The 26,592-nt window shown below is 32.9% G+C and overlaps 1 protein-coding gene across 1 annotated transcript in view; it reads left to right on the top strand.

The window, feature by feature from the left end:
- LOC129217073 (dedicator of cytokinesis protein 7-like) overlaps positions 1-26,592 on the top strand; it is a 126,241-nt gene that overhangs the window by 45,501 nt on the left and 54,148 nt on the right. The window contains exons 17-24 of the mRNA XM_054851357.1: positions 211-312; positions 425-511; positions 1,945-2,226; positions 2,947-3,126; positions 3,643-4,011; positions 5,722-5,868; positions 16,074-16,396; positions 22,492-22,673. Coding sequence (XP_054707332.1) covers positions 211-312; positions 425-511; positions 1,945-2,226; positions 2,947-3,126; positions 3,643-4,011; positions 5,722-5,868; positions 16,074-16,396; positions 22,492-22,673 — 1,672 coding nt within the window. The remainder of the gene's footprint in view (positions 1-210; positions 313-424; positions 512-1,944; positions 2,227-2,946; positions 3,127-3,642; positions 4,012-5,721; positions 5,869-16,073; positions 16,397-22,491; positions 22,674-26,592) is intronic.

Raw genomic sequence — 26,592 nt, 5'->3', positions numbered from 1 at the left:
ACTTTTTTTTTCCAGTTCCTGTCACCACCCTGTTTATTCTTTTGAAGAGCATATATTTCTCACATGTATTACTGAAAATGTTCTTAACTTGACAGTCATATTTGAAACAGTTGAATTTTATTCTTAGCTTGTTTGATTTTGTATTATACTTTTACTTTGCATGTTAAAATTCAAACTTTATCAATTTTCTTTTCTTTTAATCATTTTTAGTGGTTTCCATTGTTCAGAGATGGTAGATTACAGACAGGCGACTTCAGCTTACCAGTAATGATGGAGGTTCCTCCTGCAAGTTATTCTTTTCTTACACCTTTTGTAAGTTTCAAACCCAATTTTAGTGAAAGTTAATTCATACTTTTCTAGCTTTTGTTTACATAGAACTTTTATTCATTTATGTTAATGTATCACTCATTTATCTATTTTTAAGATTCAAATTCCCAATACAAAATGGGTTGATAACCATAAAGGAATCTTCAACATCAGTATCCATGCCGTATCTTCTGTATTTCCAAAAGTGAGTAGTAAGTTAACAGTTTATACGTTAATAATATCCTTATTTACCTTTTTTCATTTTTGTCCTTGTTTTTTAAATCTTGGAAGTGTGTAGATTATAGGTTGCAAGTTCAGAATCATTCATTCGTCCCTCCCCTCCTCCCCTAAAAACGTGACCATTTAATAATAGAAATGTGAAATTTTCTTTCAAAAAGTAATGTCATGCAGATGATGTCCGTTTTCTGCAATGCACTGCCCTATTTGTTCTTCAAAGTTCTGCAACACCCTCTCATACAAGTGGATATAGATTTCCTGAGTTGTGCCATGACAACGTCTTCCAAATCAAGTTCATAGATTTATTTCTTTAGAAAACCAGTCAAATATTCTGCATTTTTTCATTGAAGCACTTCCTCTGTGTTTGGGGTTGAATTCTTTTGCCCGATTTTATCACAAAGTGATGCATGATCTTCTTCCAAATGCTGAATATGGCCTTTAATGTGAGCTAAAAAGCTCCAATCCTAGATCATTAGCGTCTGAATTAATCTATTTAATGATGTCATCTTCATCAACATTTTCTCCACCAGCAGCAAATTTCTCTAAATTGCTGAATCATGAACAGAATCTCTTCTTCTTTTCAGAATATATTTTTAGTGTTCAATGACAATTGTGCTTTTAAAAGGTTCAAAAACTCATCTTACATTGAGGAAATAAGTTTCATTCAAAATATGGAAAAAGTATGCTTGCAGAAAATCGGCAAAGCAGAGCATCTGCTCACCCAATATTAGAAATGAGAATTTGAATCTAGGCCTCTTAATGATGCCAAGTATAAGTTTCTAGGCATCAAAATGAACAACATAGGTCCTTTTTTTTATGAATCAGACATTTTTGTATCCAAATATTTAAAAAAAGTGTTTTATAAATAGAGATGCTGCTTGTTGCCAATAGCATATTTAAAAAGACCTGAAAAATATACAAAAGAAAATTATTTTTTCAAGACAAAATTGTTTGAATCTCTAAAATGCTTTCAAATATTTCTTTTGAATTATAGTTTCAATAAGTCAAGAGAATAAAACCTGCATGTGATCCAAAAATTTTAGGTGAAATTTGGGGCCTATGGTGTTTTGGTGTCTAGTTAAAATTGGTCCAAAAATGTGACTTAGGACCATTTATTTCTAACATTGTAAGCTTGCAGACATTCAGAAGTTCAATCTATAAAAAATTATAAAGCCCATCAGTCACATGGTAAAAAACATGACTATAGTTGGTACAAACCTAACCTGGCAGCATTATGTAGGCTACACAGATACTAATAACCAGCATTATGACACTGCCGGGTTAGGTTTGTCCCAGCTAAAGGATTATTTGGATAACCAATTTTGAGCACTCTAATCAAACTTTGAATATATTAATAAATTCATGTTGGTTGGACTTGATTGCTTTTTGCTTCACTTTTAGGATTCAAATGTTGATAGATTCCTCAGCATATGCCGTATGATAGAAGAAGGTTCTATGCCAAACAGAATTGGAGAAAATTCCTTAGAGCAAGAACTCAAGAATAGCATGCTGGAAATTACTAACTCTCCTGATAATTCTTTGGAATCTCTAGTAAACTTTCTACCACTTGTTTTAAACAAGTTAATCTATTTACTTGTCAGACCCCCAGTTGTTGCAGGACAAACAATGAATATTGGTCAAGCTGCTTTCGAAGCAATATCGATGGTTGTGAATTCAATTACGGTAAATTATAATTTTTTGAACACATAGTCATTTTATTCCTTTTGCCTTGCATTTTTTAATGTTATACTACCTTAATATACTATTACATATTTTTGTTTGGCCACAGTGTGACTTTTTAATTTATCTATCATTGGTTTAAAACTGGATTTTTTTAAATGTGTATGAATAAGTTCCAGTTATCTTTCAGAGTTAAAAGAATCAATAAAGTTTACCCCTTTACGATCTTTAAATTATTATTTTTAAAGTTTCTGTTATAAGTTTGTGAAACTTTTTATTAGAACTGTCTATTATATTTTCATCAGTAGTAGGAGTGGGATTTTTATTTTGTTCTTATCGTAACGTGTAATTTAATCAAATTCTTCCTAGCTGACAAGTTATTTTACTTGTTGCAAACCAAATAAGATTGTGAAGCAATCTTTGGATGTTTATGAAAATTAACTACAAGGGGCAGAGCTTCCTAAGTCTTAAAGAATAAGCTGTATGATGATCACAACACTGGTGTTATTTCAAACCAGGACATTTTATTTAGATTTTTAAATTGCCTTTGTATAGTGTTGAACTTCAATATATGCTTTCAGTTCCAAATAATTGTTTTTTCTTTGGATACTGAAACTTGGAACTTGATCATAAAATTATTCTGATGTAATTTTTGCTTTATATTGAAATGTATTTATGTTTAAAGCTTTTTTCATACCTTGTTTCTATTTTTAAATTTATTAGTCTGGATTGGAGCAACTGAATGATCGACACAGTAGAAATAGTTTGCTGGTCACTTACGCATCATATCAGTGTACTGTTCCACATCATACATCTTCTATATATGGATCCGCTACGAGCGAATCAAATCAAATAGGATTAGGTTATGGTACAATTGGCAGACACTTATCTACACCAATCCATGTAAATATAAAAATTATTTTTCAAAATATATATTTTTAACAATTTCTTTTCCCCTCTCAAATTTACTGTTTCTTGAATATTTGTATTCATTATTTTATTTTTGAAAGTAAAGAGCTTTTTTCTAACAGGATCTATACCATTAGTAAAGTTATGATTTCAGCAAGTTAAATTTAAAAATGAGTTAGTAACAATTTTTGTATATATATTTTTTTTATTGAATTTAAAATTTTAAGTATGTGATTTTCAGCATTTTTTATTAAAAGTTGTGCTTATAATGACTAATTATTTCTCTAAGACTTTTTTTTTTTTGTAATAGTAAGAAAAATTAGTTTACAAATGCTTTTTTTTTTCGGAAGCCGTGACAGGTTATTTTTATTCATCTTTCTTTAAAAAACTATTTAAAAACAATTTTAATAAAACAATTTTCCTTTTAATTTTTTGCATAAGTGCTGACTAAGTTTAATGAAAACTGATGGGTTCTATGTGTAACTGATGATCAGCCTTCTACTTTAACAGAGATCTTGTTTTGGCCGGAGCAACAGCAATCCAGATATTGTATCTTATGCTGATGCAGATGGAGAAGTCAGCTCTATTCTTTGTAGAGGCCTTGATCGAACTGCCAGCATGCGAGCGGCAGCTGTGATACAGGACAATGTGCTTTGTGCCATCTCCTTGTCACAGACACGAAAAGTTCTTCATGAAGAATTAGCCCTGCAGTGTGTGGTTTCGAGTGGCACATCTAGAGAGCTTATATTAAGGAACGCATGGTTCTTTTTTGATCTGATAATCAGGAGTATGATCGAACATTTAGCTGCTACCAATCGACTTGACATCCCACGTAAGATGAGGTTTTGTGCTCAATTTTTTGATGACATAACAACTTTGGTAAGAAACACTTTTATTTACTTACTGATCACTTTTAGTATTTTATACAACTAAGTATGTTTTTTATAGTTGGTCTGTGGCTTTGGACTTTCAAATACTGTTTTGCATAGCCAGGATATCAAAAACTCTTTGACGGGTAAAAGCTGTAAAGAGAAACAGACATTTTGAGAGAATGGGACAGATAACTAATTTTCTGTTCAGATTCATAGCTAAATTAATACCATTGTACGCATAAATTTTTAATGTTGGTTGAAGTAACTTTCGCATTACTAACATTTTTTGTTCAGTCGTGAATTATTTTCAAATTGCCAGTTATATTAAACATGCTAGCTAATAAGGAGAGAATGCACAGATAACTTCTGGATTAAAGTGAGGATCAGTACAGCATTTTAATAAAGTTTACATCTAAAATAGCCGTAAATTTAATTATAAGAGATTTAGAAATTCTTCAAAATCCAGGGAATATTCTAAAAAATTCTTTTTTGAGAACATTTCCTACTTTATATGCAATAAAAATATAACCATTAAATATCTTCTTTTCGGTAAAAAAGTTCCTAAAATACTGGGTTAAGAGCAAAAACTTTGATAACTTTTATTCTTTTGATACAAATTAAGTAATGATTCAAATAGTACAACCCCCTACAATAGGGGAAAGACACTTTTGTTCAAGGGTTTTTTTTTTTTTTTGCTGCAAGTTATCTCAGTAAATCACACTACGTTCATACGTACCTCCTTTCCAATATTATGTTATTTAAAATTCATATCCAGAGTAGTCCCTAAGTGGCCTCCCCTCCCCCCCTTTTTGATGGTGAAGATAAAAAAAAAAAAACTAATACATGGTAGTAATATTGCTTTTCATGTTCCACTCATTTTTTCCCTGTTTGGTTACCTTAGTGACTGTTCAGTTGTAGTTAAATTAACCATGTGTGATTAAAATTCATATAGCACTGAACAAGGATTGATTGTTACGATTTGGCTTCACAAAAGACATCACACAGGTTGACACACTGAAAGTGTTAAAGTGATATTTAATGAATGCTTTGGCATTAGTCTACCAGGAAAAGAAACACCTTGGGGTAGGAAAAACATGCATTTGTTTCAAGCGCATGAAGGCTCTTCCCCCCGAGGTGGTTGACCAATTTCCACAAAACATCTGTGAAAAAATGGTACAGAATTCAGCTGCGTTAGGACATGGACAGTGTTCACTATTCATACTAATGTTTATGACTCTTAAAAATTCAAGGTAACTGTGCATAACAAAAATTCAACCTTAACTGTATAATGCTAAAAACAAAATGGAGATGCGCTCACTTTCGCATCAGTACAACTTTTTCATTTACTTTTCATTTAGAGTTTGCTTGATGCCTTCACTTATTGATAAATAGTAAAATATGATTGTAAAGTTGCTATTAATTAAGCAACAATGATTTTTGAGGATTGCATGTGATGACTTATACTCTTGTGATCATTTTCCATTTCACCAATATTAAAAACAATAGTTTTTTTTTAAATAAATATTTTATCTCCAGTTGAAGAAAATATTCATGGGAATGTAATATGAATTTATCTTTACTGACAACATAAGTACTTTACTTGTAATAATGAGCAAAAGTTTATGCATTAGAATATTCTTCTTAAATTAAAAAATTTAACTTGTTTTGTTTTAACCAAAAAATTACAGTTAAAATTTAATTTTTATTAATTTTTCAGGTTACCACTGTTACATCTGATATAATTAGTCGTTGCCATAAAGAAGGTGATGAAAAATTTACAAAAAATTTAAACTCCAGTTTAGCCTTCTTCTTATGTGATCTGTTTTCTGTAGTGGATAGAGGTTACGTGTTCCTTCTTATAAAGGTATTTTCAGTGATAAAACTATTATAATTTTCCATTTACAGTACAACCTCGATATCTCAAATCTCTCGGGACAGGAAAAAAATTCGAGATATCAAGTTTTTGAGTTATCAAGGTTTTAAAAAAATTACACTAAAAACTCTCACGATTGCACACACGTATGCTATATGCATTTATATATGTATTATGAGACCACTTTGAATTATGATCAATAAAGTAGTCTTCAATATTTTACTAGATTTGAAATTTTATAATTGTCGAAAGTGCACAGGAAGAGATTTTGAAATGAACAACAATTTCAACTTGGTTTTTCACCTAAAAATTTAAAAATTCTTATCTTCAACTAGTAGCTCCCCACATTCAAAAAAGTGTTCAGCAGCCATTTTGTAGGAGTTAAAAAAGCAGAATGATGAAAATGAGGAACGCATTTTCCGTTTGCACTTGAAAATTGACTGGCGAAAAATCAACCCCCTTTCCTCAAAGTGGGCAACATATTCGAGAGAAATGCACAAAGATTCTAAACTCTGGGGAAAACACAGCACCCCTTTCATACCAACACTTCCCTATTATCTTGCTTCAATTCCCTAATCACAAAGTTCCCAAGAAGAGAGATGAAAACTGGTCCCCGGAACTGGTTTTACTACAAAAATTGCCAAAGAAAAACGGCAACTGAAACTTGCTTTTGTGCAAAAATTTCGATATATCAAGGGTTTCGAAAAATAAATTTTGATATAACTATGGAAAATACATAGGGGTTTTTATAGAAAATGCAGGGGAAAAATATTTAATTTCAAGACTTCAAGGGTTTCGAGATAAGGAGGTTCGAGATATCAAGGTTCGACTGTATATATATTTATGTATGTATAGTCGAATCTCAACTTACGTGAGGGATACGTTCCAAGACTCCTCGCGTAAGTCGAAATTTTGCGTTGTGGAAAAATGTATTCATATAAATTTTTTAGAAACATACCAAATTCTTTTAGACATTTGTAAATACCCCTCAAACTGCTTAAAAGCATTCCTCAACTATACATTATAGTTTTCTACTGAAGAACTTAACTTTTACTGTGTTTAAAAAATTAATAAAGCTGTTTTATTCAACATAAAATACTTTTAGATGCACAAAATGAATGAGTGATAGGAAGGAAAGAAATAAAATAAAAGAAAACGGTACGCATAGTACGTAGTAATAATAAAATGCTGTATATAATAGTACTGTGTACAGTAGATACAGTAATAATATTTGAGTTAAAAAATGAAGTAGATGATGATTTATGTTCCATGATCTCAGATCATTATTCTTATCTAATACATTTTTAAATACAGTGGCTTCGCATTTTCCTTAATAACGTTTCCATTTATGGCAACAGCTCCTCTTGTTGATCTCCTTAATCCACAATACAAGAGTAGCTTGTGTTTTCACAATATTTGCTTGTCTTACAGAATCTGCAAACTTCAATATTGAAACTAAGTTCTAAATATTTAAGTATATCTTTTTGTTTTGACTTTTAATTGTATATCTGAACATTTTGTAGTGTTCAAACCTATCGAGAATCTTAACCCTTTTTTTGTCAAAAAATTTCTTTTTCTTCCCGTCTTTACAAACCGTAGAGGAAACAGCGCACTATGGTGTCATTATATTTCATCAACTTTAATATTATGAATGAAAAAAGAAAAGAAAAAGAAGTGAAAGGTGCCGAGTGGTTATTTGATGCACTAACAACGATAGTTTGATGTGAGAACTTTCGCTGTCAGTGATGCTAAAGAGATATAAGAACATTCACAGAATCAATATTTAGTAATCAATAACGAAGTCGGTACTTCCTTCCAAAAGAATTCGTGTTGTGGACAAGGAATTCGCTTTAGCTCTAAAAAATTTGTTAATGGTGAAAAATTCTCGTTATAGCCATTTCGCACAAGTTGAATTGCGTTGTAGCAGGATTCGACTGTGTATATATATATATATATATATATATATATATATATATATATATATATATATATATATATATATATATATATATATATATATATATATATATATATGTATATATATACACATACACACAATAACAAAAAAATCAACGCACCAAGAAGGACTGATCCGATTGAGATGAAAATTGGTGAATGGGAAGACAATGCACAGAATAGTAAATGATTAAATTCTCAGAACAATTGAATTATTTATGTTAGAGTTACAGTAATAAGTTCAATAAGGTATTGACCCGCCTCTAGCCTGGATACAAGCTGAAGCACAGTGTGCCAAACACCGATAAAGCTCCCGGGTTGTGTCCTTTGGCATTTCTGGCCAAATTCGCTCCAATTGTTGGACGAGGTTATCATCATTCCTTGCCAGATGCAATCGCCATCCCATCATGTCCCAGACATGCTCGATGGGAGAGAGATCTGGCAGGCCACCGAAAAGTTTGGCAAACTTGCAGACAGTTCATAGCAACACGTGCCGTGTGTTATCTGGCATAGTCCTGTTGAAAACCAGCCGAGGGTACTGCAAAAAGAACGGCAGCAAAACAGGTCTTAGGATGTTGTCGACGTACCACTGTGCTGTAAGTGTACTTCTAATTATGACATAAAGGGTCCAGTTATCAAAGGAAATGGCACCCGAGACCATAACGCCTTGTTGAGGGCCAGTGTGGCATGCAAAAGTGAAACCAGGATCCCCCCTCTGCCCTGGGTGTCTCCAAACACGTCTTTGATGATCGTCATAACACTGTTGGAAGCAGGATTCGTCGCTAAAGACTGAACGTCCCCAGTTGGCACCTTTCCAACCTGATCGAGCCATGCACCACTGTAATCTGACTCGTCAGTGTGTAGGTGTCAGTGGCAGGTGGCGTAAGTCAGCGCGAGCATAGATTTCGTTGTCCCACCCGTCTGTAAATGGTCATGATGGACACTGGTGTTTAGTTGAATGTCTTTTGGTTCATAGAGATGAAGAAAGCGCTGTGACAACTGATCGGAAAATCATCCTGTCATCACGATCTGTTGTGACCCTAGGTCGACCGCTACCATCCTGATGCTGAACTTTGCCATTTTCCGCCCATCCTTGCCAGCATCTTCGAATCCCTGCATCTCTTCGACTCAAATGATGAGCGTTTCTCTGATTTGACCTACTAGCCTCTTTTAAACTCTGATAGTTGCTCGTAATGAGCACGAACCATGCGACAAGGCGTTTTTAAGTTCTGAAAGGTAATCTGAATTGTAACCAAACTGAAAGTTTTAACAACTGTTGAAGAACTGCTCTTTATTTACATTTGCTAGATGCGCAATTTTGATGTACAGGAGATCAAACTATTCATTCACTGGACACCAAATTTCAATCATTTGCATATCTGGTCAAAACACTCATGCATACAAAATTTCAAAGCAATTGGAGGATTGTTTCTTGGTGCGTTGATTATTTTGTTATAGAGTGTGTGTGTATATATATGTGTGTGTATATATATGTGTGTATATATATATGTGTGTGTGTGTATATATATATATATATGTGTGTGTGTATTTATTATATTTATAAATAGACCGCTATAATATTTTAAACTGTCTGCAAACTCAAATACTCTCTTGAAAATTTTCTTCAAAAACTGCTGTGCTTCTCCCAAATCTTATATTGCTGCCAACTGCAAAAATGAAAAGTTGAAAGCCAGTTAAGTACCACTAAGCAACTAATATGGCTTTTCAATTATACTTGCTAATTTTTTTGAGGTACCTCAAAATGCAACTGACATTTGTTGCTCACAAAAAAAAAAACCTTAATCATAAAAAAAATTTGTTTAAAAAATCTCAAAATTGTCTGCAAAGTTTGAAAATTTTCTGCAAACACCATTCACAGGTGTTTGTCTATATTATCTGAATCTGTTTGTAAAGCTTCTGTTCTAAGCAGTTTCGGTCCTAGATTTTGCAAGGCCCTGGGCAAAGACTTTTTTGCGGAGCCCCAATTAAAAAATATTAATTGTATTAATTATAGGGATGCTCATCATAAGAGTAACTTCCTTCCCTCCCCCTCACACTACGAACCAGAACCCTCAAATAAGTGAGAAAAAATCCCTAGAAACAGCCTCTTGAAGTTTTCAATGCTTCAGTATCAGCCATGCCTTCCACCTGGTGTATACTCAGGGCTGTCCAAAGGGAGGGGGGCAACCGTCCTGGCCGCCACAAAATGAGGGGGCGCCGCAAGGCACCTCTCGTTTCGGCGAAACACGACGACATTCACATGAAATGAGGGGCGCTGATTGTATAAAATGAGGAGCGCTTTGTGCCGCCACCTCATTTTGTGTATCGTAGATACAGTCATAGACACACAAAATAGAGAATCATTGTAATGAGTCTCTACTTTTTCCTTGGGCACGAATCCTCTAAGTCGGCAAAACATTTGTTTCCTGCGAACCATTGAAGTAACCTTGTCTAGTTCCCCCCAAATTTGCTTGAATTCTGCTCCTGCATGTAGGGACATAACCAGAAAAAGGTTTTAGGGGGCACATTGAAAGAACAAAAAAAAAAAATTTTTTTTTTTTGATCGGATTAATAAAAACAAATGGGGTGTCAGTTCAAAATTTTGAAAATTTTAACTAAAAAAAAACCGGATTATAGGCCGTGGTTATTGACGTTAAGGAGAAGGACTGTATCTGATCAATTATTTTTTAATAAGACTGAAATCAGTTCCTTCTCCCTCCTGCAAGTTTTCAAAATTGAAGTTTCAAAATTGCAACTTTAGACAAACTTTGAAAATTTTATAAATAGGAGAATCTGGAGCATTTCCCTGGAAATTTTTTCAAAATTATGGTCCAAAAGATTTAAGCAATGTTTTACATTCAGGGGCTATTCGACTTAAATTTTTAAGTGTTGTTTAATAACCCGTTGCCCTTTTCTCATTTAACATGAATCCTTCGATATTTCCCACCTTTGCAACTGCTCCATCACTGTATGCGTGTGTGCAATGTAACACTGGATCCCGTAGCTTTTTATTAATTTAGCTGTAACGTAGAATATTTCATCACCCGCTGCATGATGAGAAAGTCCTTTGCCGAAAATAAAATGATCTTGAATGCTGTCCTAATCAGCAAGAATAGTGCACCTTTTATAAATATAAAAAACATCAGCTACTTGTAGTTTATCAGCCATTGTTTTTAACATCCATGTCATGTCATTAATTAGTCGCCTGATAACATCGTCTGGAATTGGCACTTAGACCACCTCATTCATTGCATCGGAACCTTTCGTTCCCAGTACGATTTCTTTACTTCTTGGTAAAATAAATGTTCACACAGTTGGAATTAATTTAATGAAACTAGCAACAATTGATGAAACTAGGTACATTATACGTGATTTTTGGCGCAGGTAAAATAGGTGTTCTTTCTTATTCTACAATTCTAAAAATACTGCGGCATACTAAGGACCGTGTTGCGGCACACCAGTTGAGAAGCACTGATCTACCGAACAAGATAGAAATAATTTTTCACACTTTACTTTGGTTTATAAATGCAGCTGTCCCACAATTATTATAATTTTTAAAACCTAAGTAAATAAATCTTTGAGGGAAAAAAAAACAGAAAATAATAAAAAATTATCACAAAATTAACTTTAAAACATTGTACAAAATGTTATAATAACTATAACTTAATAAGAAAATGTTATTAACACGACCACATAAAAATCTCCCAGATACGGTCACATGTTTCGCAGATTGTTGCCCATCCTTTGGAGCAGAGGTTGAGAATCACTGTTTTTGAAGACATCTAGCTGTCAAATTTCAAGGCAAAAGCAAAAATATTCCACCCCCTCCTCCTCCGGAAACATTATCTGGGATTAATCATTAGGGCCAACTAGAGGCCATGTCAGCCCATAGCCAGAAACTTGGGGCCTGCCGGCTCTCAGCGGACCCTGTTCTTGCTTGTTTTGCACTTATAATGGGTCCTCACGTTCAACAGAGCTTTCAGCTAGGTCAAACTTGTTCTAAAAAGACGTAAAAAAAGTTTTTAATTACAAATAATGCGGGCCCTGTGCGGCCGCTGGAGCTGCCCCTGGGTCTATGAATCAAATGTTGATAGAAATAACTTATAATAGAGAATGAAAATGTATTTTTATGCATCATGTTATTAATATAAATGATAAGAATGCTTTAAAAAACAAAATAAAAAATCTGTGACCTACTTCCCCCAATTAATTCTAATTTGAATTCCGAAACTTTGAATTCAAATTATGTTTTTCGCAATCACGAGTTGCTACAAGACCCTACTGATTAGAGTTATTGTTTCTAGAAACGGCTCCCCCTCCATGTCCCTCCTCCTGGGTGGTTACGTGTGTATAGTTGTTAGTGTAGGCTTACGTGTGTGCACATAGGCGTGTGTATGTGTGTAAAGGCGTGCGCACGTAGGGGAGTGTATATGACCATGCGTGTGTAGGACATGGACGCCACCGCCCAGCAAAAGTGGATTCCGGTGGACAGTGCTCAAGACCAGCCGCGCTGCCGGCCGGTGGACGGTGCTGCAGCCCTGGTCCAAGCTGAAAAAGGAACCGTAACGTCAAGGACAGTCAAATGAAAGCAATAAGCAATCGTGATTGCTCAAAAAAAAGGAACATCAAAACAATAGAGCTATTATGTTCACCATAATACATAAATGCATGTTAAGAAATTTTTGTTTGTGATTATGTACTGTTGAAGATAATTGCCTGATTTGTTTAGAAAAAGTGAAAATTATTGAAAAATTTAAATTTTTGACCTATGTTTTTTCAGACAAAAAAGTCTTTGATTTTCATAATCATTGAAATATTTCTATCGGTGTTTTGATACGTTTAAAACTTAAATTTGTATATTTAACTTAATATATAAATCTTCTGTGCGGCAGGGTTCGTACGGGTCACGGAAATCCTGGAAAGTCATGGAAAAAAAATAACAGACTTTCAGACCTGGAAAAGTCATGGAAAATCGAAGTTTTTATTGAAAGTCATGGAAATTTATTTCAAGTCATGGAAAAATGTCCTGGACAAAGAGAAAGGAACAGTAGTTAAAGGAGCATTAGAAATTTTGAGTGATTTAACAGTATATACATAAAAGCTATTAAAAATGGAAAATTGAACGATCCAAAAATCAAATCTGAATTTCAAAATCTCATTGCATCCACTTCTGTTGCAGCCGCTTGCCATTTTTTGCAATGTGATTTTACTGCCTGGACATCACTTATTTTTAATTTTCTGTTATTTTCCACACTTCTTATGTTTCATATTCTGTAGTAGCAAAATTTCACGTTCTTAGTTTTGCCACGCCCACTCAAAAAAAAAAATAAATAAATAAATAAAGCAATTCAATTGCATGCCAGTTCGATTCCATCACTTGTAAGGACTTTATTATTCAATTTATCAGAGTCTATCTTAATTTGTTGTATGTTTTAGAAAATAAAGATCTAAAGTCAGGCAATAGAATACAGAAAAAGAGGAATTCTAATGCTCTAAAACAGTAGTACCCAACATACGGCACACAAAACTAATCCATTCTACCCACTGCTACGTTCAATGTCGGGAATTAAACGTGTTCTGGAATTTCTGAACCTATTAATTTATATGCATTTGAAAATATGCAAATTTGTAAGCAAAACAAATATACTTTTGAATCAGAAGATTGATTCATTGCTGAATGGTTTTTTCTAAAAAGATCTGGTTTACAAACATGAAGAACTAAATTATGTGGCTTTACTTTAAAGAACCAAAATACTGTCAAGTTACGTGGATGATTAAAAGCATTGTTGACACTAAAAGGTAACTTTTGAAGCAAATTTATTGAAACTTAGTGATAATTCATTCAACCTTTGTCAATTTCTATATCATTCTGCCTGTTTAAAAAAAAAATAAGACATTTAAGCATCATCATATTCGCTTCACCACATTTTTACTTTACTTAAATTTAATATGATGAAGACAAATAAGAATAGTTTAGTTTTTTTAAGTGTGCACTTATATTTTTTCCATTACGAGTAAGTACTTCAATGAGGCTGTGGCATTCATATAGACGTTTTGCTAATGCTCATTTCCAAATATTACCAAGTTTGAGATTAAATAATGCTATTCTCTTCGTATAACGAGGTCATGAAAATTTTCATTGAAGTCATGAAAAAGTCTTGGAAAAGTCATGGAATTTTTTCATCCAAATAGAGTATGAACCCTGGTGCGGTCGTTTGTCACCATAAGGCTTTTAAACGGCTGGACCGATTTTGATCAAATTTTTTGTGTGTAATTAAGTTGTGGCAAGCATGGTTTTGAAGCGCGATGGATGGAATCGGAAACGTTTTTGTTAATTAATTAATTTAAACATTGGATGGTTATATCTCCCAAATGATTAATATTTATTTTCACCAATTGTTGAACGAAAACTGAAATAAATATTTAACCCGTTGCCAAAGGGACAATAAGAAACCCAGCTCTGCTTTTTGTAATGAAATTTGCTACTGTAACATTTTAATTGAGAACAGATAAAACGTAGAGAGAGGGAGAGTGAAGCCTTCATTTCTTGGAAGCAATGGTTTTAGGTTCAAAGATATATTTCAAAGCAAAACTGGAAGGTTCACGCAAAACGTGTGTTCTGTCATCGTAGTTGAACTATGTGACCAGATCGGTGCTTTAGGTTTTCCTAGCCAAATAATCAGAAAGTACCGTATCTAGCAACATTTGTTTCTCGGCTCAAATCCATCTAAGTTATTGCACCAATGTCAAGAATACTTTAAGGAATATCAAACTAATCAGTACATTATTGAAGGAAAAGATGATGGAATTTAAAGACGAAGCAAATTTTATTTTCGTTTTGATAAATTACAATTCTGTACACGAAAGATCAGGTGGATATTTCGGTAGTTGGGAATCTGGCGCAATCGTCTCATTTTTGGCGTAAACAATTTTATTTTGGTAGCCTCGTTGATTTATAGTAACCCTATATAAATAGATGTTTCAGTCTTTGTTTAGATTTGCAACGAAAAATTCCTCTCGCGCAGGCACTGGAGCCAAAAATTGACGCCAATAAATAAAGATCGTGAGATTCCCAATTATCGAAATATCCTCAAGATCAGTGCAGTGGAAGACCTTTATCTTTGGTGGAAAGAACATATTAGGCAATATATGAAGTTTTAAAACTTTTCGTTCAAAAGATCGGACCGCTAATCGGTTGGAGTTAACTTCGCTCACTGATCGGCTGGATTGCAGTAACCTGGTGGCTTGGCGATTTTGGCTATAAGCAATAGAGTTGTGTGATCGTTTGTTTATATTCTAAAGCTACTGTAAAAATAATTAATTGTATTTTTTGTTTTTTTGGCGAAATGTTTCGAATTTTAAAGAATGGTTTTTCTTTTTTAAAGAGTGTTTAGTCATTTTAGTTGAATGTGTTTATTTTACATTGGGAGGGGGGCCTTGTTTATTTAGAGAATTATTTCACATTTATCATTTTTAAACGATATCCTTTCGATTGTTTTGTTCTTTTTCATATGGAGGACGTTGCAGCGGGATTTCCGTTTTGTTCTAGATGGATAGTTAGTTTCATCCACTTAATATCTGAGGACGCTTTTCATCCTTTGAGTACGGCTGAAGGAACAAACCATCAAGTGCAGAAGAAAAAATAGTTAATGAAAGAACTGCTCAGTGGGCATCAGATGACTCAAGTTGCAATAAATACTATATGCATTCTGACTCCAAGCAGCTTAAAATATTATCTTATAATTAATTTTTTTCAACTAAACGGTTCAAACTCTTGATAGTTTATTGATATTTTTAAACTTTTTAATTTACAAAGTTTGAATAGAACAACGTCATTTGGGTCCTCTAGTTATCCAATAAAAATGATTTTTTTTTTCTATCAGTAATTATAATTTAAATATTCTTTCTTTTCGCATTCCTAAAAGAAATGATTTTATTACTCACATGAAACTCTAGACATTATGCAATAAAACTCTAGACATTATGCAATACAATGCCGTATCTTGATTCATAGGAATTTGTTAACGTGAAAAATTGTTTATACATTTTTATTAGGATAATAAAGTGTGACTGGGGGAAGGGGTATCTTGGCATTAAAGTTGCAAATATAGCTTTGATCAGCTTTTTCTTCCCTCCCAATGTCTTTAAATTAATTTTTTTTTTTTGTTTTGAAATGATTTATTTTATCATGCATAAAATGCTTCAATGAATAATGAAATCTAAATTTTTCTCTTTTTCAGTCCTACTTCAAACAAATGTCGGCTAAAATCTCAACACTTCCAGACAGTATCTTCTTAATGTCACTGAAACTCGATTTTATGCGTATTATTTGCAGTCATGAACATTTTGTCACCTTAAATATACCGTTTGGAACGCCTCTATCGCCTTCTCCAGCAACATCTCCTTGTCCAAGTGTTGCTTCATCTTCTTCCCAGTGTTCCTTGCTTTCTACAGGAACTCTAATAGAGAAAGGAAATTTCACTGAGCTTACGACTGAATTCAGGCAACAGCATTTTCTGATTGGCTTGGTTTTGTCGGATCTGTGGGCAGTATTATCAATGAAGTAAGTAAAAGCTTACATTTTTTAGTTAAATTAAGCATAGCATAAGTACCTCCTAGACTCATAAGCCATGGTTCATCTGTGATTTCTGGCTGGTGTTTTACCCTACATATCTCAACAGGGCAGGAGTCTGTCCATGAAGCTGTAAATTGATCATGATGTTAATCTTCAGTACCAATCTAAGGACCATGTGACATAATCAATAAGGCAGACTTGTGACCGGAGGGTCCTGTGTTCGATCCTAGCCAGTTGGAGATGCACTGTCTTCATTAATGGTGACTGGAGGATGTTAAATATGCTCAAGGTCACAAAGCCCTCCAAGTGAAGCGATACCTCTAGAGGTACTAGACCAGGAATTGTTCGGCTCCTGGCCTGGATCAAAAAATTAGAGCTTTCTTCAGGGTCCCATCCAGCTGGTTAAACCACACACAGTGGTAGGAATCGGGGACCCTAGAGTAAAAAATGAAAAGTACCACTCTAAGACTTGATGGTATTGCATCTGATTCATTGCTCTTAGCTTTTAGTGCTTAAGAGGATAAGTGATTTGCTAATCCTCATATTCAGTGAATCCTCTCTGAGCGGCCACCCCTCTGTTCCGCAAAATTTCGGCCGTTGAGAGGGGGTGGCCGCTTTAAAGGGGTTTTGTTACAGTTGCAATATAGTTCTATAATTCACAATATGAGCAAGACGAATACACAGAAGGAAGTTTAAGACCGTTCTAAAAGGGAAATAGTATATTATTTAATTATTGTTTACATTTTTTGAAGAAAGGATACAATTTGTGACTTAAGTTTTTAATCTTCTTGAAGAATTGCTTTTAAAATCAAATACAAGATGTTGCTTGTTGCCATTCAAAATGATAAATAAATTGCTCAAACCAATTTATTTCACATTACATCTGAATTTCCAATGACTCTATTTATTAACCCCAAAATCACTTCAGTTGAAAGTTTAGTTTGCTCATGATTACGAAACGTAAATTGATTGTCAAAGGCCGAATTAATGCCTTAAAGGCATAAAAAAATGTTTGCTCAAAGGACGTTAATTACACAGAGCGAACTAATTAGTTGATTTAAACCAATCCCAAACTAATATTAGATTGATTGTAAAACTTTTTTTTTTACTGTCTCATTAACCAGAAAATGATTCTCTGTCTTCATTGCTATTTTGTGCTGAAAAACAATTGAAATTGTACTCTATTAATTCTCTCGCCGATTTTCCGTGTTCATATTGCTCAGAATTTCAATACGTAGTTCGAGATTCATAATATGATCTCCAACAGTGTTGCTTGCTACACATAGATTACACGTACACATTGACCAACTAATAAAATAAACATAAGTGATATATTTATTCCAAAATTATCGGAATTCGTTAAAGGCCAATAAAAATTCTCCTCTTCGAACTGAAAAGCTGCAGATTAGAAACAGAAAATGAATAGACTTTTCGTGAAAAATGGAATGGACGCATTGACTCAGTGGCTATTCAGAAGGGTTGGGTGGCCGTTGCTAGGGGTATTTTTAACATTAAGTCTATGGGCTAAAAAATCCGTGCCGCAAAAAAGTAGCCGTTAAGAGGGGTGGCCATTTAAGACAAGTGGCCGCTCGGAGAGGTTTCACTGTATTAGCCTGACATCAAAAAGGTTTTAAAATAAATAATGCTGCTGCTTGCATAATGGTTCTTCAAATGATCAAATTTATAAGCGGATAAAATTATCATTAAAGTAGCAGTAAGGTAACGGCTTCAGTAACAGACATGTTTAAGACATCGCTGTTGGGTTAACTCAATTTTCTGAGCCTTTTTAATTAGACTTTTTAAACTATTTTTTTCTCATGCAACTACATCTCATCTAATGTTTGGCTGCTTCTGTATCCTTTAAATTAGTTAATTCAATTTTTATTTGGTGAATTTCGAAAAAAGGTCCGCCCCCTGTAATGGACACCGATAAATCTGATGATATCCAGTAACAGATAGGATGAAGAAGGATGAGTAATGGACAAGATTTCCTTTTTCTCTTCAAAATGTGCAAAAGTTCTTTATTTTTAGATCTAAAACAAGGTTCGTATGCTCCGGGAAAATTGGGAAAACCTGGAATTGTCAGGAAAAATGACATAGTTGGAAAAATAATAGAATTTTCCAATTTTGCAAAAAAAAAAAAATCCAATTTTTTCCCAGGGATTTTTTTACCATGATATCTAATCTTCGTTTTTGTCAATGTTTCCTGAAAAAAGTTTGAAATTTTGAGGTAAAATGACACTGGCATTAAAAAAAAAAGTGGCAACGCAAAAGTTCCAAAGAAAAAACTTCCTCAGGTGAACAGGAATTATGCACAAGCTCAACAGGGGAGAAAATAATTTACTGCTTCAGAAGCACAAGCCTGAGAATGGGAGAGTCGATCGGAGAAATCGTTTTTTGATAGAAAACTCTTTTCAGCAACGTGTGAAACATAGTCGCCATCATTGGTCATTCACAAGATGGAAGTCGACACGATGCTCAAAAGCTTAAGTTTCCAAAAACATAGCAGAATTGGATGTTTTCTTCAACTGCAAACTAATGAAAGTTTTGCAAAATGTGCTGCAAATTGTTTTTGCTTTTTTTTATATTTATAAATATGTAATTTTCTTGAGAAATGAAATATTTTGCTCTTAAAACTTAATCTTATCTTCATTGCCTTGGACGTAAATGCGCTAAAAACTTTTCAACTGAATTGTAGTTTCATGAAGATTTTTTATTTTTAAATTGTGTTCATGCTGCAAATTGAAAAAAATATTTCTTAATTTTTGTCACAGCCCCGTATTTGGTCATTCCCAAGATGGAAGAACACAATATTTTTTAAGTGCCTAGGTTTCCTAAAATGGCATTGGATGTTTATTGCAATGCAAACTATTGAAACCAATGCAAAACCAATGTAGATGATTCATAATTATTTTCAGGAAAAATGCAAAATTTTACCTTAAATTTTTTTTTATTCTAATGGATTTAGACACTTATGTGCTAAAAACTGTCTGTTTTGTATTCATTGTAGTTTTTTTAAGAATTGTTATTTATTTATAAAGCTACTTTTATGCTAAAAATACAGAAATTTTACTTATTATCTTAAATTTTTCATTTAGTCGCCCTATTTGGTCATTTGCAAGATGGAAGTAGAGGTAAATTTCCAAAAGCAGAATCGGATGTTTTTTTCATTATAAACTATAGAAAGTAATTTAAAATGTGCAAGAAATTATGAATAAATTTGTAAAAATTAGTTACTTTCTAGAAAAGAATAATTTTAATGTAAGCACCCATTAATATGCAAAAGAAAAAAAAACTAATGATTTTTTGCAGTAAGTTTCTGCCCTTGTTTTGTGTTATTTACTAATAAGAAAATGAAAAGAAGCATTATAAATCAAAATCGGATGTAAAAGACTGCTGCCCAATTACAGCAAAACTCGAATAATAATTTAATCTGTAAACGTTAAAATAAGTTGAAAGTACTTTGTTTTTAACAAGTTGTAAACAAATGAAAACAATTTTGAACAAAAGGTTAAATATATATATATATATATATATATATATATATATATATATATATATATATATATATATATATATATATATATATATATATATATATATATATAATAAATTTTGAGCAATAAAAGAAAAAAATTCCTTTTTTTCAAATTTTTTTAAAATATAAATCTAAGGGGAAAAGTTTTAGTTATTTTGCGGCTACTTTAAACAATTTTAATTATTTTGAAAATATTGTAATTTAAACTTAATTTGAATGAAACGAGTAAACTGGAATTTTCTAAAAAACTACTTAGAAAACCTTGAAAAGTCAGGGATTTTTTTTTTAACCACAAGTGTATGAACCCTATAAAACCTTATTAAATTCAAATGACACACTGTCAGACCGGTCAATGAAACACCGGCAGACCCTGGGGGGGGGGGTTCATAACTTATGAATCATAAGTTATAAAGTGGTGGAAGGTTATTAACCTTCCACCACTGCCTTATAAATAACAACTGGCTCATAAAATTCCCCCTGATAATACTAGATGATTGCACTGTGCTCATGGGCAACAGCAACATCCGTTTTATCTGCTTAAAATTCTTATTGTTAAAAACCAAACTTACGGCTGTCTGTTACTGGACCCTTGTCAGTTACTGGTGCCGTTACCCTAGTAGTTATAATAAAATTAAATTTTTTTAAAAAGAGCATTTAGTGAACAAACTTATGTAAAATGCCACTAACCATTATATAGTTTTTATAAATTATGTAAAGCAGAAAAGTAAAAATAATTTTGCATCTTGAGGAAGAGAGTGGAAGCATGAATTGTTACAAAATTATTTTTAACTTGAAAGGCTTCACTTGACAGCATTATGCTATTAACAGATCAAAGGGTTTTTTTTATTGTCATTTTTTTAAGGTCTTTTTTAGCTTCCTAATTCACATTTATTAATTCTTTAGTTAATTTTCAAACGTCTTAAAATTTTTTTGGAGAAAATAAAGCATTTAAATGCTTTTTCCTAAATTTCATGCTAATATTTAAAAAATTTTTATAACTATAATAACTTGGAAAATAATTGCATACAATATACTGACAGTCCAGTTATGATATGCAGAGACTGCAGTTTTATTCTTGTTATTAAACTATTCAGTCTGGAATAGTCAATAATAGAGCTGCAGGCAGATGTCATCTCATGGAAGCTGAGAGTGGCAGGAAACTGGTAGCTAAATTAAATTTAGCACACCAGGGCACAGCAAGGGCCTCCAATTCATCAATTGAAGGCAAAGCTTGGGTAATAAGCAATTCTCTGCCTTACCCTGGTTTCAGGGTGGTAACTTACTACTTATTGGAAAATAATTGTGGCACAGTTATTTGTTTGTAGAAGGAAATTGCCCCTTGTCTCAATTTAGTACTTTTTTTGTTTTTTCAAAGTACCCATTTTTGCTCTGCTGCCATTAATTATTCATTGTTGTTTTAACTATGCATATATTAGATGAAGGAGGCTCATTAGTACAGGAGCTAAATTGAGACAAACAATATATTTTCAGTTTTTGTTTGTAAACATAATTTCAAGTAGTTTGATAAGTTTCTTTAAAGTTAGGAAAGATAGTTTTTCGGTATAATAAATAATATTTCTTAGCTGATTGACTTGATTATTTATTTAGTAGATTGTTGAAACTGAAGCAGTATTCCCATATGCTTTTAAACAATCAAGTTTTATTCTCCCTGTAAATTATAGTATCATATATTTTACAATACTGTATTAAATTACACTTTTCAAAATTAAAGTGATATGGCTGTATGAAACACTGAGGTATATTGGCACATTGTGCCAAGTTCAAAGAGTTAAAGATAATTTGATTTCTATTTCATTGTTTGGTAACACCTTTTTTAGTACTCAATAACTCTTACTAACTCTAACATTTTGTGCAAAACAAGTTGGAGACAATTTTTTTTCTAAATAAAAACGTGTGTGTGTGTAATCTACTTTATTTCAATAATCAAGTAACAAATAATGGTTATTAAAATATGGTAGTTCTCCCAAAGTGTCTCATAGGGGAATCAATATTGTCTCAATGTGTGGTGTATATGGAATTGAGATGTTTTTGCATTCCTTACGTTTTATTATTATTATTTTACATTTTGAAGTCATAATAGATTACTGTTTAAATATTTGTAAGGTAGTCAAAAGCATAGCATTTAAAATAAATGGCATTTTAGAAGCTATTTGAAAAAAAAAAAAGCATAAAATGTGTTCTTATGTGTTTCATCTTCCCTTGTACATTTAAAGACTTTAATATTTTATTTAAAATTCAGACCCTCAAAACATTTCAGAATTAAAAAAAAAAGTACAAAAATTTCGTGTGCCTGAAACATAAAAAAAAGTTGTATTGTTCTCAAAATATAAAATCAAATGCTTAAAAATATTGATTTCTAAACATGTGGAAACAAAAATGGTCTTTGTTTTGGAAGCTTAATGTGCATAGTGACCGAAACAAAGTTCATCAAGTGCAGCATTTTTAATTTTAACAGTATCAGAAAGATAACTGTATTGTAGTTGATTTATAGAAGATTATTTCTTAATGCTCTTTTCATTCACAGCAATCCAATGCTTCAAAATAAAGGCATAAATATGGTGCGCAATCTCTTCACATCTCATGATTGGGATGTTCGTTTGACAGAAGCAGATCAAAAGGCTCGCGTGGCAAGTTTATATTTACCTCTTGTTGGAATCGTACTGGATGCGTTGCCTTTGTTATATGATTGGCAAAGCTCAAATGTTGGTGAGTAAATGGTTATAGTATTTCTATTGAGATAGTATAAAACTTATTGTAGATTTTCAGTAATTATTCTTTTAATTTAATTTATTAAAGTAAAAATGTTTGAAATAATCTTACTAATAGGAAGTGTCCCTGATGTAAAACCAGCCAAACTGATAGTTTCTAAAAAAGTGAGGGATTGAATTCTGTTATTTTTTTTCCTAATTATTAGCTTTGTGAAAGAAAGGAGAGCTGTGGCAAATTTCAGTTACACTGTGAAAACATGCTATTTTGAGTGTGAATGGTTTTGATACAGGGTTCGTAAGAGTCATGGAAATCCTGGAAAGTCATGGAAAAAATGTATATAAATTTCAGACCTGGAAAAGTCAAGGAAAATTAATATTTTCGTTAAAAGTCATGGAAATTTATTTAAAGTCATGGAAAAATGCCTTGGGCAGTAAGAAAGTAACAATAGCTGAAAGTCTGCTAGAAATATTGAGTGGATTAGTAATATTGCATATAACTTGAACAATCTCATAAACAAATTCGAGTTTTGGAATCCAATTTCATCCGCTTCTGTAACAGCCGCTCGCTTTTTTTGTAATATGATTTTTCTTCTAGGACATCACTAATTTTGAATTCACCATTATTTTTAGCCCTTTTTATATTTTATATTCTGTACTAGCGGACTTGCACTTTCTTGATTTTACCATGCCCCCTCAAAAAGTGCAGTTCAGTTGCTCTCGAGTTTGTTTCAACTACTTGTAAAATTATTATTATTAAATTTACCAGAGTTTTTTGTTGAAGGCATTAGAAAATGAAGACTTTAGTCAGGCAATAGAACATAGAAATTGGGGAATTCTAATGCTCTTGAAACAGTGGTACCCAACATACAGCTCGTAAAACTGATCCCTTGTGGCCAGCTGAAATATCTGATTTAAAAAAAATGAAAAAACTGAAAAACATGGCTTTACTTTATTGAATGAATATAATATACTGTCCAGTCACATTGATGAGTAGATGCACTATTGACACCGAAGAGCAATGTTTTTATGAAGTAAATTTATTATTGGAAACTTAGTAATAACCCATTCAATTTTTGTCCCATTCATTACTGTTCTGCCTTATTTATTAAATATTTGTTAGACATTTAAACATCAATGTGTTTGCATTCACTATATTTTTATTTTACTTGAATTTACATGATAAAGACAAATAAGAATAATTTATTAGTTTCTGCAGTGTGCACTGATATTTTTTTCAGTCACAAGTAAGTGCTTCAATGAGGTAGCGATACTCATATAAAAGCTTTTCTAATGCCCATTTCCAAAAAAATTGGCAAGGTTAGCATTTAATAGTACTATTCTTTGTGTAACAAGGTCATGAAAATTTTTATGAAGTCATGAAAAAGTCTTGGAAAAGTCATGGAAATTTTTTATCCAAGTTGAGTATCAACCCTATGATAGCAACTTAGGGTGACAATGTCTTTTACAAAATTAAAAATTTACGCTCAGCAGCTGTGACCCATCAAAATAAAGTATTTTGACAGTAGAATTACGAATTACACAAGCTTTTGAATTATTTTTATTCAGAATTGATAGCAACTTAAAATCCAGGAAAAATATTCCCCACAGCATTTTTTCAAGATATCCATGCTACACAAAAGTTAATGAACTTTAACTCAAAAAAATTTCAGAATACACTAACAACCTAAAGTACTTCAAGCTCCTAAAGTTTTATGGCTCCAGTATAAGGATGCTGGGTAAAAACCGCTTTCTCTGGTACAATGGGAGAACCTCTTTTTACATTGAAACTGTGAATTTTTCAATCTGGTTTTTTGCAGAGCCAGAGCGGGGATTTACTGGGTAGAAAAGTAAGCTGTGAACGCAGCTTTTGTGACAAAGGGGGGAAGGGGGTCAAATACGTTGAAAAAAAGTGCGACATCGTTTAAGGACATCCCGTTAGTACTCCTCCAAAATTTCATTTTACTCCTTCGAAACTCCTCCAAAACTCCTTCATTTTATTTCCGAAATTGAGTACGAACTCTGGATAAATAGTTTTATTTCTGAGAGTCCGGCCGAACAAATTAGTTTTTTGACACAATGTAAAAAAAAAAGTGTTTCAGGTGGTTGAATGCTCTTTGCAGAAAATATCTTCGGTAAAATATACTCGTTGGTTGTTTTCGAGATTTCGTTTCGTACTGCAATATGCTGGACAGAAGGGTCTTTTTCGTATTATGGAGAAACTAAATTACGCCAGATAGCTTCATTGCTGCTTATATAACTTACTCATCTCTCATTGTGTTATTTCGTCATTGTTGTCCATTAGGGTGGTCCAAAATTTCAAAGGTGAAATTTTTTTGAGTCCTACCCTCCCATTTGGTGTCAATACATTAGAAAATGAATAGGACAAAATTTTATAAACATTTGAATAATATTTAGAGGTAGCTCAAAGCCGATGAAGTTTGCATCATTGCTGAATATAAGTAAATTGACAAAGGACTACACTAATCACAAATATGATTGCTTTTTCTACTAAAAGAAATTAATTACATTATAAAATTGCTATTAAATATGTACACAGTTTCAACATTTCACTGGCCATGAAATATATTCTGTAAATACACTTTTTTTTTTGTAAGATGTAGCAGTTAATGTAATTTTGCCCAATTCTTTGTAAGTTGACAAACAGGGCCGATCCTAGGGTGTCGGCCGCCCGTGTGCAAAGACCTAATATGCCGCCCCTCAAGAGTAATTTGACTAATCTTTGACGTCCATATAAATATTTCTTCCAATTTCTATATTAAGTTCTAATTTAAAAAAGGAAAAAAAAAACAAGAATGGGGAACTTATAAAAAGGAAGAGAAGTTTTATAATAAGAAACTACTTAGATACAATTTATATCTTTGAAGAAAGTAATAGATACCAAAATTCACTAGTCGTAAAAACGCATTTTATAGTCTGTCTGCTGTGACAGCAGAGAAAGGACGGAGAAGGGGAAGGGGGGATTGCTCCCGAAAATTATCGAAATTGGCGTACGAAAAATAGTTTTAAGAATCTTTGGTGGTTTTTGGTTGCAAGGAGAAAAGAGTCGGGTATATTCTAGGTGCATGAGGAAATTTTCGAAATTGACGTCAAATATCGCAATTTAAGGAACTTTTTCGAGACTTCAGGGGAAAGGAATGTTGGAGTTCTTCCCTAAAATTCTCTTAAAATTGAAATCAATTCGAAGCTATTTTTTGTGACCGTAGCATAGGAAAGATCGGCGCTCTTCCCGAAAATTTTCCGAAACTGAAGTTTTAAACAAGCAGTTTTGGGTTTACCTTTATTGACGTTGCTAGAGAGAGGGAGATTCAATCATCTCCCATTGAAAGTTTTCGAAATTGAACTTTAAAACGCAAATTTAGGCTATCTTTGGTGATGGTAGGGGATCTGGCGGTTTCCACCGTACTTTCTTGGCACTATTGTTTCAAAAACCCATTTTTGGCTACATTTGAAAACGATATGGAAAACATGAAAATATTCCGAACCGAAATATTTTTCGGACCTAAAATCCATTTTAGGCTATTTTTGGGAAGGAAGGGTTTTAGATCTCCCAAGCGAATATTTCTAAAAGCGCAATTTTATGCTATTTTTGGTGACGTTAACAAAATTAGGAAGCTTGGGTGGATCTTTCGGATATTATTCGATTATAATATCTGAAAAACACAACTATAGACTTTTGTCCACCCCACTTCGACGATTGATGGGTATATATGCCCTAGCGCAGTAAAAATTTACATAAGCCATGCAGTTCTCCTTCAGAGTTTTTAGAAATTGAAGTCCCAAAATAGTATTTTAGGCATTGTTTGATAACGATGGGACAAAGAGCAAGCGGGGGTTCAGTATTCCCCCACGAACTGTTTCTTTTTTTTTGAAACTGAAGTCAATTTCAAACTGACTTT

Source organism: Uloborus diversus, chromosome 1 (genome assembly GCF_026930045.1).
Source record: "Uloborus diversus isolate 005 chromosome 1, Udiv.v.3.1, whole genome shotgun sequence".
In the NCBI taxonomy this organism is placed as follows: domain Eukaryota; kingdom Metazoa; phylum Arthropoda; class Arachnida; order Araneae; family Uloboridae; genus Uloborus; species Uloborus diversus.
The sequence above is the reverse complement of the archived record's forward strand: the minus strand, read 5'-3'. Positions and strand labels throughout refer to the sequence as shown.